We start from the raw sequence: 22,316 nt of genomic DNA on the forward strand, positions 1-22,316 counted from the left end.
TTTAAGGAACAATTTACAATGGATGCAACAAAGAATATTCTAGAAAAACATGATAGTCATCAAAAATGGCTAGAAAAAACTCAGTAAAATCAAAAGGATATTTCTCAATTCACTTCTAGAGTAACTGAACTGACACAATGAAATGAGTGAGGCACCAGCTTTCACAGGTTTCTGTTGCAGTCCCATGCTAAGTCCTTGACTGGCTTAGCACTTTAGCTGAAACAATAGCTAAGACTTTTCCAGCTGTTGCAAACTCCACTTCCGCAGCAGTGAATACAGGACTGGCACTACTTTAAATTGAGTTAAAGATTTTTTATGCCATCTTCCAATGGACCATTCCCCTAATTATTGGAATTATTGTTTTGGAGTTCTCCTTCTGCTGAAACGTTGAAATTTGAAAAGACTGAAGTTTGGTGTCTTCTGCCTTTGTATAATGGCTCCACACCTAAGACTCCATTAACTGCAATATAGAATCTGCACTACCATGGGTTATGGCTCATATGACTGCTTTGCCTCATACTCATCTTTTACCTTTTCCGCTGGATCGTCCTCAAACTTGGAAGAGTGAAGAGCAGGGCCTACCTCAGCCATGTTATCCTTTCCGATTACTAACTTTGCAAATGGGTATGTGTGGTAAACTATGTATACCTGTCTGGACATGCCCCTCTGCTGACTGCTCCTGTGGCTCCTCCCACAGACCCCTGTATAAAGGCGATTGGGGCACTGCTCCTCCCTCAGTCTTCGACATGTCGTGCTCCCTTTTCGCTGTTAATAAAAGCCTATTGTTCACTTCCAGTCTCCTAGAGTTATTGATGGTGCATCAATTTTATTAACAGCGATTTTAAAACATGGAGAGCATTTTATGACCCGACAGATTGGATCTCGACCCTCAATCTCAGGAAGCCAGCAGCACTTTCGAACTCTGGCTAGCATGCTTCGAATTGTACCTGGAGGAGATTCAAGTGACCGAGCCTGCCACGATGCACAGAGTTCTCCTCTCCAGGGTCAGTCCACGGGTCTACTCCATGATCAGGGACCAACCGAGCTACCAGGGCGTGATAGATGCTCTCAAAAGACAGTACCTGCGGCCGGTGAACACTGTCTACGCAAGACATCGCTTAGCAACACGGCAGCAGTGGGCAGGAGAGTCGAGCGCTGAGTTTGTCCGGGCCCTACAGACACTCGTGCAGGCCTGCGATTGCGGTGGGCTGAAGGCGGAACAGCATGCGGAGCTGCTGGTAAGAGATGCTTTCGTCACAGGGATCAGGTCAGTGTATGTGCGCCAGCGGCTGCTGGAACACACCAATCTTACCTTACATTCAGCGATCGAGCTGGCCGACACGCTGGAGGCCGCTCTGCACAACGCTGACACTGTCCAGGCGCACGATCTGCCGCCAGCCTCGTGGATGCTGAAAACCCCACAACCCTCCGGCGAATTGACCTCAGCTGCTGCCAGTCGCGAGTCCGTGAAGTGTTACTTCTGCGGACTCAAGAAGCACCCCCGTAAACGCTGCCTGGCCCGAGAAGCTACCTGCTCCAGCTGCAGGAAGAAGGGCCACTTCACCAAGGCCTGTAAGTCTAAACCACGAGCAGGGTCGAGCAGCGCCACGTGCAAGGCATGGAGGCGGCCATCTTGGTCGGCGCCACCTCGCACCGCCTACAACCCACGGGTGCTTATCGGGCACCCCACCGCGCCGGACCAAGACGGTGATTCAACTCTGGCCTTCATGACCCTCGACCAAAGCGCTCCACACTAGCTCGCAAGGTCAATGATGGACATCCTGGTGGAGGGGCACAGGACGAGCTGCCTGTTTGATACGGGCAGCACAGAGAGTTTTATTCACCCGGACACGGTGCAACGCCACGGATTCGTGACACGGCCGGTAAGCCAGAGGGTCGCCATGGCTTCTGGGTCGCATACAACAGGCATCCAGGGGGGTTGTGTAGTGACACTAGTGGTGCAGGGCACAGAATATCGAGTCTTTGTCTTACTGGTCATGCCTCAACTGTGTGCCCCAGTGCTATTGGGGCTCAACTTCCAGAGCCACCTGAAAAGTGTGACAATGGAGTATGACAGGCCCCTCCCACCAATCACTGTCAGAAATCCCCAGTTCTGTGGGAATTCATCACATACCCCACTACTGACCACACACACACACCGACCCACACATCCCACCCAGCACCATGCCGACAGCTGCGCTACTGACACCACTTGCAGCCTCTCCACCCTCAAGATCCCTCCCCCACCGCTGTTCGCCAACCTGACCCCCAACTGTAAACCTGTGGCAACTAAAAACAGGAGGTACAGCACACACAAAATGCTGGTGGAACACAGCAGGTCAGGCAGCATCTATAAGGAGAAGCACTGTCGACGTTTCGGGCCGAGACCCTTCGTCAGGACTGGAGTCCCTATGGATGCTGCCTGGCCTGCTGTGTTCCACCAGCATTTTGTGTGTGTTGTTTGAATTTCCAGCATCTGCAGATTTCCTCGTTTGCAGGAGGCACTTCGCGGGGGACAGGGCCTTCATTCAGTCGGAGGTACAGCGGCTGCTCAGGGAGGGGATCATTGAGCCAAGCACAAGTCCTTGGAGGGCCCAGGTGGCCGTTGTTTGGAACGGGCAGTAAAATAGGATGGTCGTGAACTATAGCCAGACCATCAATAGGTTCACACAGCTTGATGCGTACCCCCTACCCCACATCACGGATATGGTCAACCAGATAGCTCAGTACAAGGTGTACTCGACCATAGACCTAAAATCCACTTACCATCAGCTCCCCATCCGCCCGGAGGATCGCCCCTACACCGCCTTCGAGGCGGGCGGCAGGCTCTATCACTTCCTGCGCGTCCCCTTCAGTGACACGAATGGTGTCTCTGTCTTCCAGAGGGAAATGGACCGGATGGTGGACCAGTGCCAACTGAAGGCCACGTTCCCATATCTGGATAACATCGCCATCTGCGGTCACGACTGGCAGGATCACAACACCAACCTCCAACAATTTTTCCAAGCGGCCAAAGCTTTTAACCTCACCTATAACAGGGACAAGTGTGTGTTCAGAACCACCCGACTCGCTATCCTTGGGTATGTCATGGAGAACAGAGTCATTGGCCCTGATCCCGACCGTATGCACCCCCTGTTGGAACTCCCTCTTCCCAACACTCTCAGAGCCCTCAAACAGTGCCTGGAATTCTTTTCCTATTACGCCCAATGGGTCCCTCACTACGCAGACAAGGCCCGCCCCCTGGTCAAATCCACCACATTTCCCCTCTCAGCCGAGGCCCGCGCGGCCTTCAGCCGCATTAAAGGGGACATTGCCAAAGCAGCAATGCACGCGGTGGACAAGACCATTCCCTTCCAAGTAGAGTGTGACGCCTCTGACTTTGCGCTGGCTGCTACCCTCAATCAGGCAGGAAGGCCGGTAGTATTCTTCTCTCGTACCCTTCAAGGCCCTGAAATTCCGCACTCCGCGGTGGAGAAAGAAGCCCAGGCCATAGTGGAAGCTATTAGGCACTGGAGGCACTATCTCGCTGGCAAAAAGTTCACCTTGCTGACCGACCAGCGCTCAGTTGCGTTCATGTTTAACAACCAACAGCGGGGCAAAATCCAAAATGTTAAAGTTTTGGGGTGGAGAATCGAACTCTCCACCTACAAATATGACATCCTGTAACGGCCTGGAAGGCTCAAAGAGCCCCCTGATGCCCTATCCCGGGGAGCGTGTGTCAGCGTACAGCTCAACCAGCTATACGCCCTCCATGCAGATCTTTGTCACCCAGGGGTCACCCGATTTTACCATTTTGTGAAAGCCCAGAACCTGCCTTACTCCCTTGAGGACATCAGGACGATGACCAGGGACTGCCAAGTCTGCGCTGAGTGCAAACCGCACTTCTACCGTCCTGAAAAGGCACAACGTATCTAGGCCACCCGCCCCTTTGAGCAACTGAGTTTCGACTTTAAGGGCCCTCTTCCCTCCACCGACCGCAATGTGTACTTTCTTAACATAATCGATGAGTACTCGCGGTTCCCCTTTGCCATCCCCTGCCCTGATACCACTGCCACGTCCGTCATAAAAGCCCTGCGCCAGCTCTTCACTCTGTTCGGATATCCCTGCTATATCCACAGTGATAGAGGGTTTATGAGTGACGAGCTGCGCCGGTACCTGCTGGCTAGGGGTATTGCTAGTAGGACCACGAGCTATAATCCCCGGGGGAATGGACAAGTGGAGAGGGAGAATGCCATGGTGTGGAAGGCCACACTCTTAGCCCTCAGGTCAAAGGGATTGCCGGTCTCTCACTGGCAGGAGGTCCTCCCCGAGGCACTCCACTTCATCCGCTCCCTGTTATGCACGTCCACCAATGCCACCCCTCACGAGTGCCTATTCTCTTTTCCCAGGAAGTCTGCCACTGGGGCCACCCTACCGGCTTGGCTGACGTCCCCAGGGCCAGTGCTGCTCCAGAAACATGCGTGGAGCAATAAATACTCCCCGCTGGTCGAGAGGGTTCACCTACTTCATGCGAACCCCCAGTATGCCTACGTGGTCTTACCTGATGGGCAGGAGGACACAGTCTCCATCCGCGACCTGGCACCCACAGGAGTACCAGACCCTGACCCTGAACACTCCACGGTAACTATGAACCCTGTACCCACTGAGGTGTATACCCACGAGACATCGCGCACACCAAACCCTACACAGACTCCTCACGACATTCCCATACCGGGCGCCACGCACACGCATGGGGGGCCTAACGGGCTGGCACCTCAAGTCAGGCCGGAGCCAGCACAACCACCGTCACCGATGCAATCACAGCTGGTGCTACGTAGATCGCAGAGACAGACTCGACCACCTGATAGACTTAACCTGTAAATACACTTGTAAGTAACTTCGTCCTGTGGGGACTCTCTTTTAAAACAAAGGAGGGTTGAATGTGGTAAACTCTGTATACTTGTCTGGACACGCCCCTCTGCTGACTGCTCCTGTGGCTCCTCCCACAGACCCCTGGATAAAGGCGATTGGGGCACTGCTCCTCCCTCAGTCTTCGACATGTCGTGCTCCCTTTTCACTGTAAAGCCTATCGTTCACTTCCAGTCTCCTAGAGTTATTGATGGTGCATCAGTATGCATGTTTCCTACCTCATCTTGAGGAGGGTCAGGATGTGCCTGTTGCAAACAATTGGTCTAATAACACAATCCCACAGAAAAAACATTTTCACTCACCTATTTGGCTATTGCATACTTATTTTCTAACATAGGTAAGAATGATTTTTAAGAATTTATATAACATACTTCGTAAATATGTTGATTGCTGCTAATTATGGAATTACATCATCATCATTTACACCTTTGACTTTTATAAAAACCCATCTGTCTTACTAACTTGTGTGTTCTGTTATACAAAGGTAAAAAGACCTATCAGGAGGAGAGGATGGCTACCCCTGGGGAATGTTGTATTCCTGATAACCTTTTTAGCTAATCTCTTGTGATTTCTTCGGAAACAGTGATGTAATCCAAGGGCCTCTGATGCCTCGAGGTATTGTCACTAAGTTGTGTAGGGCTTTCAGTACCATTAACTGTGGTGTTAACTGTTCAGGCTAACAAAATGGCTTCTCTGTATTGTTATAACGAAATGGTTTCTCTATAATGTTACTTAATGCTGTAATGGATTCCTGTGTCTGGAATGTTTGGGTTATAAGGGGGGAACTAACCGATGGAGAATTGTTATGCTATCTTGTTTGTGTGAGCTGAGCGGGAGTTCACGGCCTTTTAGGGAGGAGAGTGAGGAGGACGGATGTGTGAGGAGTGGACAGCAGCTCCAGGGCAACGGATACTGGACGTTGGCAGTTCGGACGGTGGCCAAAGGCTCAGAAGGTCATTGTGGATGAAACCAGAGGTGTGAACTTCAATGTATTAAAATATTATGTGCACAAACTGATAAACTTACTGATTTGGCGCCTTCAGGTTGTCTGTTTCTACTAACCCATCACTAAGAAATAACTATAAATTGCAATTATTTACTCGCCTTTGGTGTATTGTCTGATATTTGTGTTGTGAGTGTGTACTGGGGGGGCATTACACCCTATTTACACCAAAGTATCGCACTATTGGCGGGACGACGGCAGTTCACCCTAGGCGAACGGGGGTAAGTTGGGGACACGGATGCTAGAGTTGAACTATCGAATGTGTTTCACTTACCATTTGGGTATACACATATAATGCCTACATGGTACTCCAAGAATGCTACAGGTAGGACCACTAAGCCTACCAATATTGCTGTCTATGTTACAATTAATGTTATAATGTATATTTGGTTGATAAAATCCCATGGTCTGAAAGAACGGAATGGCTAGCCCTTGCTCAGTTAAAATTTTCTGGGAAAACACAAAAGTTGAGGAGATGTGTTAATTCTTCTTTGTCAGGACCAATTCTTTAACGAAGTAATGACGAATAGTCGACGATTATAGGCAGAGTCCAGAATCACTAAAATGGGAAGAAATTTATGCAGATGATATGGTTGGTACCAGAATGCTGAGCTACAGCACACCAAAGGGTGTTCACTCCCATGGGAGGGACATAACCAACCCCTAGGTCCTGACATTTTTTCAGGGCACCCAGAACTAAAACTAAAAACTAAAAATAACTAAAAGTCTAGTTATTTTAAAAATAACTAGACACCACTGTTATGCTTTATAACTTCAAAATATTAAGCTAATTCAAAGGAAGACATGGGAGTCCGGGAATGTGGGTCTACCTGTGGTGAACTACATATACCTGTCTGGACACGCCCCCCCTGCTGACTGCTCCTGTGGCTCCTCCCACTGACCCCGGTATAAAGGCGATTGGAGACACCGCCCCGGTCTCAGTCTCCAGGATGTAGTGTGGTGGTCAATTGCTACTTGTTCTTCCTTCCAGCCAATAAAAGCCTGTATCTCGCCTCACGTCTCCGAGAGTTATTGATGGTGCATCAATTTTATTGGCTGGAAGTTTTAAAACATGGAAAGTATTTTATGTCCGGAAAAATTAGACTTGGACCCCCAAGCTCCAGAAGCAGCTCTTGCCTTTGAACTCTGGCTTGCATGCTTCCAATCATACTTGGAAGTGATTCCAGTGACTGAGCCTGCCAAAATGTACAAAATCCTCCTATCCAGAGTAAGTCCAAAAGTATTCTCCCTTATCAGAGACCTGCCAACCTACCAAGGGGCACTGGATGCCCTCAAAAGACAGTACCTGTGGCCGGTGAACACCGTCTACACAAGACATCGCTTAGCGACGTGGCGACAGTGAACCGACGAGTCGAGCAGGCAGTTTCTCCGAGCCCTACAGACACTCGTGCGAGCTTGCGACTACAAGGGACTGACGGTGGAACAACATGCGGAGCTGCTAGTATGAGACGCCTTCGTTATGGGGATCAGGTCAATGTACGTGTGCCAGCGGCTGCTGGAAAATGCCAATCTTACCTTACGCTCGGCGATCGAGACGGCCAACACACTGGAGGCTGCTCTGCACAACGCTGACACTGTCCAGCCGCGCGATCCCCCGCCGGTTCTGTGGACACTGCAGACCCCGCCACCCGCGAGCGAATTCACCACCACCGCTGCCAGTCGAGAGTCCACGAACTCCCCAAAACCGACCACAGCTGCTGCCAGTCGCAAGTCTGCACACTGTTACTTCTGCGGACTTGAAAAGCACCCCCGAAAACGCTGCCCGGCCCGAGAAGCAACCTGCTCCAGCTGTGGGAAGAAGGGCCATTTCGCCAAGGTCTGTAAGTCTAAACCATGAGCGGGGTCGGGCAGCGCTGCGTGTGAGGCATGGGGGCCGCCATTTTGGTCGCCACCATCTTGCCTGCCCACCTCATGCGAGGCATGGGGGCCGCCATCTTGTCTGCCCACCTTGTGCGAGACATGGCGGCGGCCATCTTTGTCGGCGCCACCTTGCCCCGCCCCTGACCCACCGGTGCTTACTGGGCACCAAGACGGCAGTTCAACTCTGGCCTCCGTAACCCTCGACCAAAGCGCCCCACACCAGCTTGCAAGGTCAATGTTGGACATCCTGGTGGAGGGGCACAGGACTAGCTGCCTGTTTGACACGGGCAGCACTGAGAGTTTTATTAACCGCACGATGCAACGCTGCGGACTCGTGACATGGCCGGTAAGCCAGAGGGTCACAATCCGGGTGGGTTGTGTAGCAACATTGGTGGTGCAGGGCACAGAATATCAGAACTTTGCGCTACTGGTCATGCCTCAACTGTGCGCGCCTGTGCTATTGGGGCTGGACTTCCAGAGCCATCTCGAAAGTGTGACTATGGCATATGACGGGCCCCTCCCACCACTCACTGTCAGGAATCCTCAGTTTTGTGGGACTTCGTCATATACCCCACTACTGACCACACACACACACCGACCCACACATCCCACCCAGCACCATGCCAACAGCTGCGCTACTGACACCACTTGCAGCCTCTCCACCCCCAAGATCCCTCCCCCACCGCTGTTCGCCAACCTGACCCCCGACTGTAAACCTGTGGCAACTAAAAACAGGAGGTACAGCACACACAAAATGCCGGTGGAACACAGCAGGCCAGGCAGCATCAATAAGGAGAAGCACTGTCGACGTTTCGGGCCGAGACCCTTCGTTAGGACTGGAGTCCCTATGGATGCTGCCCAGCCTGCTGCGTTCCACCAGCATCTTGTGTGTGTGTTGTTTGAATTTCCAGCATCTGCAGATTTCCTCGTTTGTAGGAGGTACAGCGCGAGGGACAGGGCCTTCATTCAGTCGGAGGTGCAGCGGCTGCCCAGGGAGGGGATCATTGAGCCAAGCACAAGCCCTTGGAGGGTCCAGGTGGTTGTTGTTCAGACCAGGCAGAAAAATAGGATGGTCGTGGACTATACCCAGACCATCAATAGGTTCACGCAGCTTGACGCGTACCCCCTACCCCGCATTGCAGATATGGTCAACCAGATAGCTCAGTACAAGGTGTACTCGACAATAGATCTGAAATCCGCTTATCACCAGCTCCCCATCCGCCCAGAGGACCGCCCCTACACTGCCTTCGAGGCGGGCGGCAGGCTCTATCACTTCCTGCGCGTCCCATTCGGTGTCACAAATGGTGTCTCGGTCTTCAAGAGGGAAATGGACCGGATGGTGGACCAGTGCCAACTGAAGGCCACATTTCCCTATCTGGATAACATCATCATCTGTGGTCACAACTGGCCGGATCACAATGCCAACCTCCAACGATTTTTCCAAGTGGCCAAAGCCCTGAACCTTACTTATAACAGGGACAAGTGTGTGTTCGGAACCACCCGACTCGCTATCCTTGGGTATGTCGTGGAGAAAGGGGTCATTGGCCCTGATCCCGACCGTATGCGCCCCCTGTTAGAACTCCCTCTTCCCACCACTCTCCGAGCCCTCAGACGGTGCCTGGGCTTCTTTTCCTATTACGCCCAATGGGTCCCCCATTACGCAGACAAGGCCCACCCCCGGTCAAGTCCACCACATTTCCCCTCTCAGCCGAGGCCCGCACGGCCTTCAGCCGCATTAAAGGGGACATTGCCAAAGCAACGATGCATGCGGTGGACGAGACCATTCCCTTCCAAGTAGAGAGTGACGCCTCCGATTTCGCGCTTGCCGCTACCCTCAATCAGGAAGGCAGGCCAGTAGCATTCTTTTCTCGTACCCTTCAAGGCTCTGAAATTCGGCACTCCGCGGTGGAGAAAGAAGCCCAGGCCATAGTGGAAGCTATTAGGCACTGGAGGCACTATCTCGCCGGCAAAAGGTTCACCTTGCTGACCGACCAGCGCTCAGTTGCGTTCATGTTCAGTAACCAACAGCGGGGCAAAATCAAAAATGATAAAATTTTGCGGTGGAGAATAGAACTCTCTACCTACAACTATGATATCCTGTACTGGCCTGGAAGGCTCAATGAGCCCCCTGATGCCCTATCCTGGGGAGCGTGTGCCAGCGCACAGCTCGACCAGCTATACACCCTCCATGCACATCTTTGTCACCCAGGGGTCACCCAATTTTACCATTTCGTGAAAGCCCGGAACCTGCCTTACTCCCTTGAGGACATCAGGACGATGACCAGGGACTGCCAAGTCTGCGCTGAGTGCAAACCGCACTTCTACCGTCCTGAAAAGGCGCAACTTATCAAGGCCACCCACCGCTTTGAGTGACTGAGTGTTGACTTTAAGGGCCCCCTTCCCTCCACCGACTGCAATGTCTACTTGCTCAACATTATCGACGAGTACTCGCGGTTCCCCTTTGCCATCCCCTGCCCCGACACCACTGCCACGTCCGTCATAAAAGCCCTGCGCCAGCTCTTCACTCTGTTCGGATATCTCTGCTATATCCACAGTGATAGAGGGTCCTCCTTTATGAGTGACGAGCTGCGCCAGTACCTGCTGGCTAGGGGCATTGCTACTAGTAGGACCATGAGCTATAATCCCCGGGGAAATGGACAGGTGGAGAGGGAGAATGCCACAGTGTGGAAGGCCACACTTTTAGCCCTTAAGTCAAAAGGGTTGCCGGTCTCTTGATGGCAGGAGGTCCTCCCCGAGGCACTCCACTCTATCCGCTCACTGTTATGTACATCCACCAACGTCCTCATGAGCGCCTATTTTCTTTTCCCAGGAAGTCTGCCACTGGGACCACCCTACCGGCTTGGCTGACGTCCCCGGGGCCAGTGCTGCTACGTAAACATGCGAGGAGCAATAAATACTCCCCGCTGGTCGAGAGGGTTCACCTACTACATGTAGTAGTACTACCTACTACTACATACTGTATGCCTACATGGTCTTACCTGATGGACGGGAGGACACGGTCTCTGTCCGTGACCTGGCGCCCGCAGGAGCAGCAGACCACTACCCCGAACATTCCACGGTAACTATGAACCCTGTACCCGAGGTGACACCGCGCACACCGAGCCCTACACAGACTCCTCACGACACTCCTATACCAGGCGTCTCGCACACACAAATACCAGGCACCTCGCACACGCATGAGGGATCACTGACGCCTAGTGGGCTGACACCTCCAGTCAGGCCGGAACCAGCACAACCACCGTCTCCTGTGCAATCACCACCGGTGCTACGTAGATCGCAGCGACAGATTCGACCACCTGATAGACCTAACCTGTAAATATACTTGTAAGAAACTTTGCCCCATGGGGACTCTCTTTTAAAACAAAGGGGGGGTGAATGTGGTGAACTACATATACCTGTCTGGAGACGCCCCCCCCCCGCCGACTGCTCCTGTGGCTCCTCCCACTGACCCCGGTATAAAGGCAATTGGAGACACAGCCCCGGTCTCAGTCTCCAGGATGTAGTATGGTGGTCAATTGCTACTTGTTCTTTCTTCCAGCGAATAAAAGCCTATATCTCGCCTCACGTCTCCGAGAGTTATTGATGGTGCATCAACACCTTCATGTTTACTTTAAGTGAGACACGCGTATACCATGCGGTAGTGTGACGATCTGTGCAAGTCACATATTTATACATATAATCTGTAATTAATTTTTTGAAGAAACAAGAATGTATACTCCAATATTGCTGTAATATTAAATACACAACAAAGGTTGGTACAGTATAACCTCCCTTTAGTAAGGATACTCATAGTTATCTATATCAATTAAGGCTTAAGATCTAGGTTTGAATTTAAAACTTCACAGTCAGCAACCCAATAACATTCACACCTTTACCAGAGGAAGGGTCTGGTTTTGAACATTTAATAGATGTTTGTTTAAGTACATGGACATGAGACGTATGGAGGGCTATATATAGTCCAGGTGTAGGTTGATGGGACTAGGCAGAGTAACAGTTTGGCACAGACTAGATGGGCCAAATTGCCTGTTTTTGTCCTCTGGTGCTCTATTACGCTATAACTCTATTTTTGTACAATTTATTACAAGCAGAATTCTTTAAAAGTGTGGCAGCATTGGTATAAATCATTATATATAATGGCACTCCTATGTTAATCTCTAACCTCCCAGAGATAGCAAACATCCATGTCTTATGTGAATAATAAAACCTTTCACGCTTATTAATAAACATATGTTCCACTTGTTCAGCGATTTTGAAACAATTACTTTAAAAGCAACTTTCTGAAGTTTGTTACATCAGCTTTCGTGAACTAGTCGTCAGCTTCTATTGTTATGATGATCTGTAGTTTCGCAAAAAAAATGTAACTCTCTAGTAATTGGTCCGATGCTACGTTTTGAAAATGCATCTCATATTTATTTATGTTAATTAATATTAGATGAAGCTGCATTTGTTGAAAACAATTACGGCAACATGTACAAACAAATCATGCCAGTAATGAATATGGCGCCCATTACTTCCATTCTCCAGCGACTGTGCCAGTAGTAAAGATGGCACCCGGCGTTCAGGTCGGTGCCGAGGCGGTGATCTCATTTCCTCTCCCACTTCCGGACGGTTTCCATGATCACAGCGTACGCGCAGACAGACGATTTTATCGCCGGTGACCGTAATGATTGGAGTTAATTTATGATCAATCAAGCAGATCTTTCAAAGTCTGTTTGAATTTTTCCCATCATAGTTAAAAATGACACTGGTGCAGATAAAGGACGGGGAGTATACGGCGACCATTTATAAACTGGTGAGTTTGTCGTGACGAAGCTCGGGAATGGGCGGTGGATAAAATCGGCGAAACGGAGATATATATTTGCATAGAATGCATAGAGAAATAATGTATACTGGAAGCGCTCAGTCAGCATTAGTGCCGAGATTCTTGGTGAATGACAGAAGTAATTAATTCCCGCAATTTGTTGGTGGTGTGCAGAGGCGTGTTGGCATCCTCTGTGATGGAGTTGCTGGCTAAATTGGGGATGGGGCCTCCCGCCTATAAAGTGGCCTGTCTTTCATGGCCCCTGTTGGGTCACAGAGGTCTTGAGTCAATCTTGCCGAGCATTTGAATCACGAGACGTCACATTTGTGCCCGTGCGGTTCCATTTGACGATATAAGCATCAATGAAAATATAAAAATTCATATGAGTTTCATAGATTACAAATCCATGAGTTTCCTTCTACATCCTCATTTCATCTGACTTCGTCAGCATGGAAAAGACCCTTTGGTCAGTGAGTCCACACTGAGCATCAAGTCCAATTTACACTAATCCTATTTTATTCTCTCCTCGTTCCCTTCAACTCAGCCCAGATTCTAACACTTGTCTGCACACTAGGGACAATTTACAGTGGCATACCAGGCTGTACGTTTTTGGGATGTGGGAGAAAACTGCAGCACCCAAGGGAGACCCACACTGCCACAGGAAGAATATACAGACAATATCAGAAGCCAGCATTGATCGCTGATTGTGTCCCACTCAAAACCACAGACCCCTTATTAGTTTTATTTCCCAACTCTCTTCACCATACTCCAGTCCAGTTGGTGGTGGTAATGCACCTTTAAGTTGGAATACCAATTGCCATTAAAAGTCAGAGAGGAAGAAGACTCTTCCTTTCCTGTCCTGTCCTTTCACCACCCTGGCCTTACTGAACCCAAGTCCACTTATTCCCAACAGTCAAGATTCATCCTACTGTCCAGCATTCAACTACCTATTTGGGTTTGTTTTTATTTTGTTTTGCCCTCCACCTGACCCCATCCATGGATGTTTCCTGCACTGTTCATTCAACCTTATCCATCTTTGACTTTATCAGAGCTGAGCCCATGAACAAATTATGAATTGAAAATTAGCATAACTTCAAGGGCAAATACCAAATTAGATGAACAATTCAAAGGTACATAAACAAACCATTCACCTTAATAGACACAGTGCCAATATATGTGCCCCACACAAGCCTACACCATCTAATCTTAACCAATACCTTAAGCGTTTTATTTTGTTCTGCCCTCTATCTTCATATGATCAAATTGTCAATAACAGTGTCATTGCTAGTTTTTCTCCCCTTTCTACCTGACTTCTCCCAACTTTCATTACTATTCACTTACTTGGAAGAAATTAATGTTCTAATTATGTTGATTTCTTGCATCACCTCAACCATTTACCTGTGAACTGTTTGCCATGTTCATATTTAAACTGTTTCACATTTTATATTTGTACATCAGGATTGTCAGTCGAGTTTGGAGGTACTGTATATCTGAAAGTCTGATTACACAAAGTTTGAAAATGTTTTAATATTTGCCTTTTATAATTGTTGATATCCTTAAGTTGAATATCTTTGTATATAAATTTCCATCATTCGCTATTGTGCAAGGAGTTCAGGGTATGCCCACACCTTAACGATTGCAGCAATTCAAGAAGGCAGCTCACTTCCATGACCTCAGTGATTATTAGAAATGAGCAATTGGATGCTCTTTCAGACAGCACAGCCCACATCTCTTGACTGAACAATTGAGAAACAAAAATCAAGAAGCCCAAAATCTGAGAGGATAACAATAAAGCTAGTGAAAGAATTTGCAGGAGAGAAATCAGAAACGCGGAAGATGATTTAAACATTGTCTGGGTTTCTTTATATCCATCATGTTATCTGGGGCATACATTCACAGTGTTATCAGGTCTATACACCTATATTTTTAGTATGGTAACCACCATGTTATGGTCAATCAGTCAGGGAAATTTGCCATTACAGAATTCACAAATTATTACCCAAAATTTTGAGGTGCAGAATTAAATGTGGGCATGGTATATTGGTGCTGGAATGTCTGGTGACACTTACAGGCTGCCCCCAAGATTTCCTTGGGTTGTGTTTGTTGTTTGTGCAAACAACGCATTTCACTGTATCACGTGCATGTGATAAATGAATACGAATCTGAATTTATTTTCATTGAATTTATGTGGGAAAATCCTTCCCAACAACCAGGCCAGGTAGAGCTTCAGTATACGGCAACAGATGGTATTTACTACATTTGATGCAGCCACACACAGAGGTGGCCATCAGGAACGTTGGGTTCATTTTTTCTCCTTTCCCTGGATACTTAAGCACTCACCTCACAGAATATAGAGAGGTAAAGTGACATCATAGAGTGGAAAACAAAGTTACCTAACCTGTTAGCATTAGTCAAGAGCAAATCATGCCACATTCTGTGAGACTTACCCAGTCTAGGTATAATGGCAGTCCTTGTGTATGTCCACTTTTCCCCCTACCCACAATAGTTTTTTTTGTAAGATCTCAATATTCACATCATCTTCTAGCCCAGGGGTTCCCAACCAGGGGTCTGTGGACCCCTCGGTTAATGGGAAGGGTCTGTGGAAATCCCCTGTTCTAGCTGAAGGGGGTCAAACCTAAAATGACATCATGTATGGTCTCATAGATGTTGATGACCTATACAGTATTTTCAATATTTTTGATTTGATTTCAGATTTCCAGCATTTGCAGAATATGCTTTACAAATGGTTAGCTAAAAGACTAGAAAATACAATTGCTGATGTTATGTGAATATTTAGAATTATTCATTATTTGAAGTTTGCATTGCCTTTCTGAATCTTATTTATCTGGAGAAAGGTAGCAACATTGAAGGAACAGTGACAGGCACCAGGATAATGTGCATTTTGGAAAAGAGCCTACAAGTGGTGGTGCTCCTATGCACTTGTTGCTGAAGTTCAGGAATTAAGGCAGTGTGTGACAGCCAGGTGAGTAGCTGCAGTATGCTGATAGTGGAGGAAATAAATAGTTAAGCTGTAGGATGGGGTAGCAGTCAAACTGCCTGTTTTATCCATGGCAGCATCAAGGTAGTCTGGAATCATTGGAACAGTGCTCATCCTAGGTAATGATCTGTTCTGCTCTTATAGAATTATATTTATGTACAATTGAGTTTCTGTTCAATCAAGACCATACCTCCATAATGAAGATCACAGGAAACATGGAAGTTCAAAGTTTAAAGTAAAATTTATTATCAGAACACATACATGGGTACCAAGGGGGATGTCAGGGGTAAGTTTTTCCACACACAGTGGTGGATGCATGGAATGCACTGCTAGCGGCAGTGGTGGAAGTGGATACAATAGGGTCTTTTAAGAGCCTCTTAGATAGGTACGTGGAGCTTGGAAAAATAGAGGGCTATGTGGTAGAGAAATTCTAGGCAGTTTCTAGAATAGGTTACATGGTTGGCATAATATTGTGGGCTGAAAGGCCTGTAATGTCTGTAGATTTCTATGTCACCAAATACAACCCTGAGATTCGTTTTCTTTCTGGCATACTCAGCAAATCTATAAAACAGTAACTACACAGGATCAATGAAAGAGCAAGAGCATAGAGGACAACAAAATGTTGAAATGCCACAATAAATATATAGCAATGTATAACCAGAGCATGAAATAACAAAATAAAAAATCCTTAAAGTGAGATCATTGCTCGTGGAAACATCCCAATAGATGAGTGTACTTATCCCCTTTTGTTCAAGAGCCTGATTATTGAGGGGTAGTGTTAATACCTCGTAACTGGGTCACTTACCAGCAAAGATAGAGAGGTCCGTCGAAGTCTGATGGTACTATTTTAACAGTATTTATTGGTAAAAATGCACAAAAATAATATCAATGCAAACATAAAGATACTATACGTCGTCAATACTAGATCTAAAAGTGCGGGTATAATAATAATCAATAAGAAATAGCTCTATCGTTGTTTAGGGGATAATGTATTGTCCGATGGAAATATAAAAGTCACTCAAGTTCATTCAGGCTGCAGCTTTTGGTTGGAGAGAGAGACGGATTTTTAGAACTTGCCAGTTTTTCCTTTTTATGATGTCGATCCTTCGAAATGTCGTTGGTGTTGGTTTCTCCTTTTAGCTAAAGCCGTTCTTCCGTGGTAAGGCCCCCAATCCCGGCAAAGGGAAAGGACGCACGCGAGCCTCCCACCGGCTGTCGCTACCAAACGCTGTCACGGGACTTCCAGCGTCTCTCCTGGTGCGTCTAAAGGGGTTGTTCCCCAGACCCTCTTTTATCCTTACTCACGGGGTCTCAGATGTCAATCAGGTTGGGATGATGCAATCCCTCAACCAGCCCCCTCTGATCATTCCCTGAGGGCTTCAATGAATAGTACAGTACTCAATACACAATTCCGTCTCCAAGAGACAATGGCCGTTATCCGTGGCTTTGTATCGCGGAGGCCAGGACACATTCCAAACGTCTCTCTCTCATTTCCTGGGTCCCAGACCCGCATTAATAGCGATCTTGCGATTCTCAAAAAGGAGGGGGCTACTTTGTACCCTTCGGCCCCTCAGAGTTGGGGCATAGGCGTAACAGTAGTAACTATTCTTGAACCTGGTGGTACGAGTCCTAAGGCATTTGTACCTTCTACCTGATGGCAGCAGTGAGAAAAGAGCATGGCTGTGTGGCGAGGATTCTTAATGATAGATGCTGCTTTCCTACAACAGTATTTCATGTAGATGTGCTGAGTGGCTGGGTGGGATTTTAACCGTGATGTACTGGGCTGAATCCAGTACCATCTGTTGGATTTTCTGTTTAAAGGCATTGCTTTTCCCATACCAGGCCATAATACAGCCAGTTAATACACCTTCCACCACACATCTATAGAAGTTTCTCAAGGTTTTTGATGTCATGCCAAATCTCCGCAGCCACCTTAGGAAGTACAGGCGATGTTGTGCTTTCTTTGCAATTACATTTATATGATGGGTCCAGGACAAGTCCTCTGACATAATGACACCCAGGAATTTAAAGTTACCGACCCTCTCCACCTCTGATCGTCCAATGAGGACTGGCTCATGGACCTCTGGTTTCCCCCTCCAGAAGTCTACAATTGGTTCCTTGGTCTTGTTGACATTGAGTGAGAGCTTGTTGTTATGACACCACTCAGCCAGATTTTCAGTCTCCCTCCTGTGTGCTAATATATAATACCACTGAATTCACTGAAATGTTTAGAGTCTATCTCGTTAGAGATGATCATTGTCTGACACTTTCATGACATGAATATTAAAATTGCTACTTAACATTCCATGTCTACATGTTGTCTGGTCTTACTGCATACAACTTAACTTAGTTTTGTTCCTGTGCAGGAAGATTTCCATGGGTTTCTCAATGTATTTTCATGAATGTCAAATCTTACCTGACATAGTTTGTATCACGTTGATAAAACAGATTAGCTTGGATGGGTAGCAGCCAAGCTGGCTGTGTTATCTGGTCTGGTATCAAATTTCTTTAGAATTGTTGGAATTGCACTCATCCCTGCTTCCTACCTGATCTTCTAGGATTGTAGGATTTATGTACGCTTCAATAAAACAAAAGCTACCTGATCGACTAAATTCTTACATGTTTTATGTTTTTTTAATTGATTAATGTATCAGCTAATTAGTATTTTGGGAAAGATTTGACTTCATTTATCAGGGGAGTAGATACAAGATGGAATACCAGAAAACGTACATATTGTACTGTAGAGACAAATATCCAGTATGTTTCATATTATCAATCAATAATTGACATCAAATCACAAAGAGTGGTAGTTACAGGATAAAAGAAGGCCATTTGATCTGTCAAACCTACATCAAGTGAGCAAAACTTTGATCTAGGGCTTCAAAGAAGTACCGTAGATGTCGGATTATAAGCCGCTACTTTTTTCCCACATTTTGAACAGCTTTGAACACTGCGGCCTTTACTACGGTGCGGCTAATGCATGATTTTTTTCATGCCGCCAAAAACATTTTGCCTCGTAACAGTAGACCAGTAAAATTGATGAGTAGTTCACAGAGGTCCAATGAAATTGTACGATAAATCAAGCGCACTTTCACAACTAAATTATTGTAAATCAGTCATTTGTACTCACCCTCATCAACATGGAAAACACTCGAAGAAAAGCATTGTGCTGCCTTTATGGCAGTTATTTAGTTTATAATATTTTCGCTTAGTAATTCATTTTCTAGTTAAAGTTAGAAGTGTTTTAACTATATTTGTTTTCTGTACCACATCGCGGGATGCTATGACGTCACACCCGGTTTCGCCGCGTCTTGTGGGATACCGGTTTGCAATAAACGGGAAGGCGGGGGCGAGCGGCATTGGATCTGAGCGAACGCTGCTTTTAAGTTAAAGGCGATCAATAACTTTTCCTGGTAGGCTGCAGTATATATATTTTTTACCAGTCGTTAGGAGATATTGGAATGTTGTTCAGTAAAAAAGTATACGCAACGTATATTTAAAAGTAGCCGCGTTACAGGCACGGTTCGAAAAAAAGCATTTGCAATATGTATTTGTTAATGTTACCATATGGATTTAATTAAAAGTTAAAAAATCCTCACGTGTAATATCTTTCTGTGTAAATATCTCATATTACAACGTGGGACACCTGCGGCCGAAAATCCGGTGCGGCCGAAAATCCGGTGCGGCCTGTACAAGTACAAAATTGATTTTCTTTCTAAAATTAGAGCCAGCGGCTTTTAATCAGGTGCGCTCTGTAGTCTGGAATCTACGGTAGTAAAATTGACAGGATTTGGGGAAAGTTTCAGAGCTTGAGCCTAGCTAACTGGAGCTCCCACCAATATTGAACTGTTCAAAACTGGAGATACGAAGGAATTCAGAGGCACAGCAACTTTGGAAGGCTGGAGAACTGGAGAAGGTCACAGAGATTGGGAGTGGCAAGCCAAGTGAAGTTTTTTATCTATTTTTAAATTGTACCTACTGTTGTACGAGGTAGGAACCATACTAAGGCAAAATATAGGAAGCTGGTAGATGACAGGACAAAGTTTGGAATTCTTGGACTAACTTTTTGCACTGATTAAACTTGATACTTTTACAAATTATGCATGCACTGCTTTGGAATGTCATCCTCAAGATTACCATATACACATACTGTGTATAATTGCATGAATTTGTATACCAGTTCCACTTTGATCACAAAGAGTTACTGTTTGAGTAATAGCAGAATAATAACGATTCCAATAAAACACATAACCTTCCAATCCCAGTTAATCACTGCCATAGCTATACAGGTTAAAACTCTCTAGTCTGCAATTCTGTGGTCCATTATCTTTTGAATTGTAGTACAGATAGAGACCTTGGAGAGATAGCATGAAAACAGCCCATTCAGCGCACCAACTCCATGTTGTTCATTGATTGCCCAATTACACTAATTCTAACCAAGATCTAACAAAGATCTAAAATCAAGCAAGATCTGTACCAATCTATGGTTAATTAATCTACCAGTGCAACTTTTGTAACTTCAGCCTTTAATGTTACAATTTATAAAAACTTAGGCTTTTAGAAATTCTCAGAACCATACATGACCAGTGAGTCTCTGTACTTAGCTCTCCTACTCATTCTGTGATTGCTTTTTGCTGACATAGAAAAATAAATTGTGGAATGAAAACTTTAATTTCAGTTTTAATTGACTCGTCTGAAATATAGTAAAGCAGTGGTTATTTAGCCAATTGTCCTTGGTACATTCCCAAATCATACATTGCATTCCTGGGAGCAATTTGGAACAGTATCAGGATAAGCCCCTGACGTCACTAAGGCTGCCTGTTTTCTTCCTGAAAACATCATCTCACACCAAGCCATCCCAGATCATTTCCTGCTGAAATCCTCATCCATTTCTTTGTTACATCGAGAAATGACTTCTTCTGCCCTCTGTAAACACTAATATGATTTAAACCGCATCAAGTTCCATTCCTCTCTCATCTCCCTTATGCTAAAACAATGTTTATTCCAGATTGATTGATTAATGCTTCAGTTTAAAATCTTCATCCATATTTTGAAACCCTCCATAGCTTTGTCTCTCTTCCTCACTGTAATCTCTTCTATTCATACAACCCTCTAAGCTTGGGAATGGTCTCAAAATGAACTTCCCTCCCATTGATGGTCATTGTATCAGTTTAAAGGTCTAAAATCTGGATTTACTTACCTAAATATTTGTGTTTTTCCATCACGTTCCTCTAATGAGCTGGTCTCAAAGCGTGGTTCTTGACTCATCCCTTTGTAACATGCACTACCATCTCCTAGTAGTAATATATTTTGCTTGATAACAGACCTATAAAGTGCCAAAAAATAAGATGGTGCACTAAAGGCAATGTTTTCATTCTGCTTAATATCAGGAAGGAGAAATTCCACTAATTATGTCTGTAGATAGATAGATAGATAGATAGATAGATACTTTATTCATCCCCATGGGGAAATTCAACTTTTTTTCCAATGTCCCATACACTTGTTGTAGCAAAACTAATTACATACAATACTTAACTCAGTAAAAAATATGATATGCATCTAAATCACTATCTCAAAAAGCATTAATAATAGCTTTTAAAAAGTTCTTAAGTCCTGGCGGTAGAATTGTAAAGCCTAATGGCATTGGGGAGTATTGACCTCTTCATCCTGTCTGAGGAGCATTGCATCGATAGTAACCTGTCGCTGAAACTGCTTCTCTGTCTCTGGATGGTGCTATGTAGAGGATGTTCAGAGTTATCCATAATTGACCGTAGCCTACTCAGCGCCCTTCGCTCAGCTACCGATGTTAAACTCTCGAGTACTTTGCCCACGACAGAGCCCGCCTTCCTTACCAGCTTATTAAGACGTGAGGCGTCCCTCTTCTTAATGCTTCCTCACCAACACGCCACCACAAAGAAGAGGGCGCTCTCCACAACTGACCTATAGAACATCTTCAGCATCTCACTACAGACATTGAATGACGCCAACCTTCTTAGGAAGTACAGTCGACTCTGTGCCTTCCTGCACAAGGCATCTGTGTTGGCAGTCCAGTCTAGCTTCTCGTCTAACTGTACTCCCAGATACTTGTAGGTATGTACTTGTAATGGCGTCCATTCAATTTTTCAGATCCGAGATGGAAGGTATGGAGAGGCCATTCATATTCTCAACAATGAACTACAGAAACACTCAAAAGTAAGTATTGTAATTTTAAATGCTTTCATATATTTTATTTGCTGACAAATGTAACTTGACACATCTAATTTACAGAATATTGCGGGTGTACTGTGTCTTATAAATGGTCAAAATAATAAAATACCCTTGGATGAACTTGTCTGTTATGCATTTATCAAAATACAAAATTCATTAGTACAGCATTGTACTGGGATATTCCAGAAGCTGTGAAGTTAACTGCTAGTGGCTCAGCATTTTCTTAAACAGCAAGTTTTATATTGTCTGATGAAGTTCATTTAAAAGTAAAACTATGGTTTCTATAAAATACAGTGTGAACAGCTACATGATGAAGTTTGACCTGCAATGTAATTTGTGCAGATCTTTTATTACTCTGAAGAACAATTATTCTTAAAAAATTGCTTTGTATGTTGTTAATCTGATAGATCATGGGAGACATTGTGACTCATTATATTTATTGTCAGCCACAAATGAACTACAGAGGCCTTACATTCACTCGTGTTTCCTACAAATCT

At 46.0% G+C, this 22,316-nt stretch overlaps 1 protein-coding gene across 3 annotated transcripts in view; it reads left to right on the forward strand.

Annotated features, from left to right (window-relative positions):
• Positions 1 to 12,420: 12,420 nt before the first annotated feature.
• The window catches only part of ift70 (intraflagellar transport 70), a 93,794-nt gene continuing 83,898 nt past the window's right edge, over positions 12,421 to 22,316 (forward strand). For 2 of the 3 annotated variants that reach the window (XM_073060833.1, XM_073060834.1), the window contains exons 1-2: positions 12,421 to 12,605; positions 21,739 to 21,804. In XM_073060833.1, the coding sequence (XP_072916934.1) occupies positions 12,552 to 12,605; positions 21,739 to 21,804 (120 nt within the window). In that variant the 5' untranslated portion in view covers positions 12,421 to 12,551. Of the gene's footprint in view, positions 12,606 to 18,910; positions 19,026 to 21,738; positions 21,805 to 22,316 lie in introns of those variants that run through there. The other variant, XM_073060835.1, reaches the window with a different exon arrangement.

The sequence above is a fragment of the Hemitrygon akajei genome, chromosome 11 (assembly GCF_048418815.1).
Source record: "Hemitrygon akajei chromosome 11, sHemAka1.3, whole genome shotgun sequence".
Lineage (NCBI taxonomy): Eukaryota > Metazoa > Chordata > Chondrichthyes > Myliobatiformes > Dasyatidae > Hemitrygon > Hemitrygon akajei.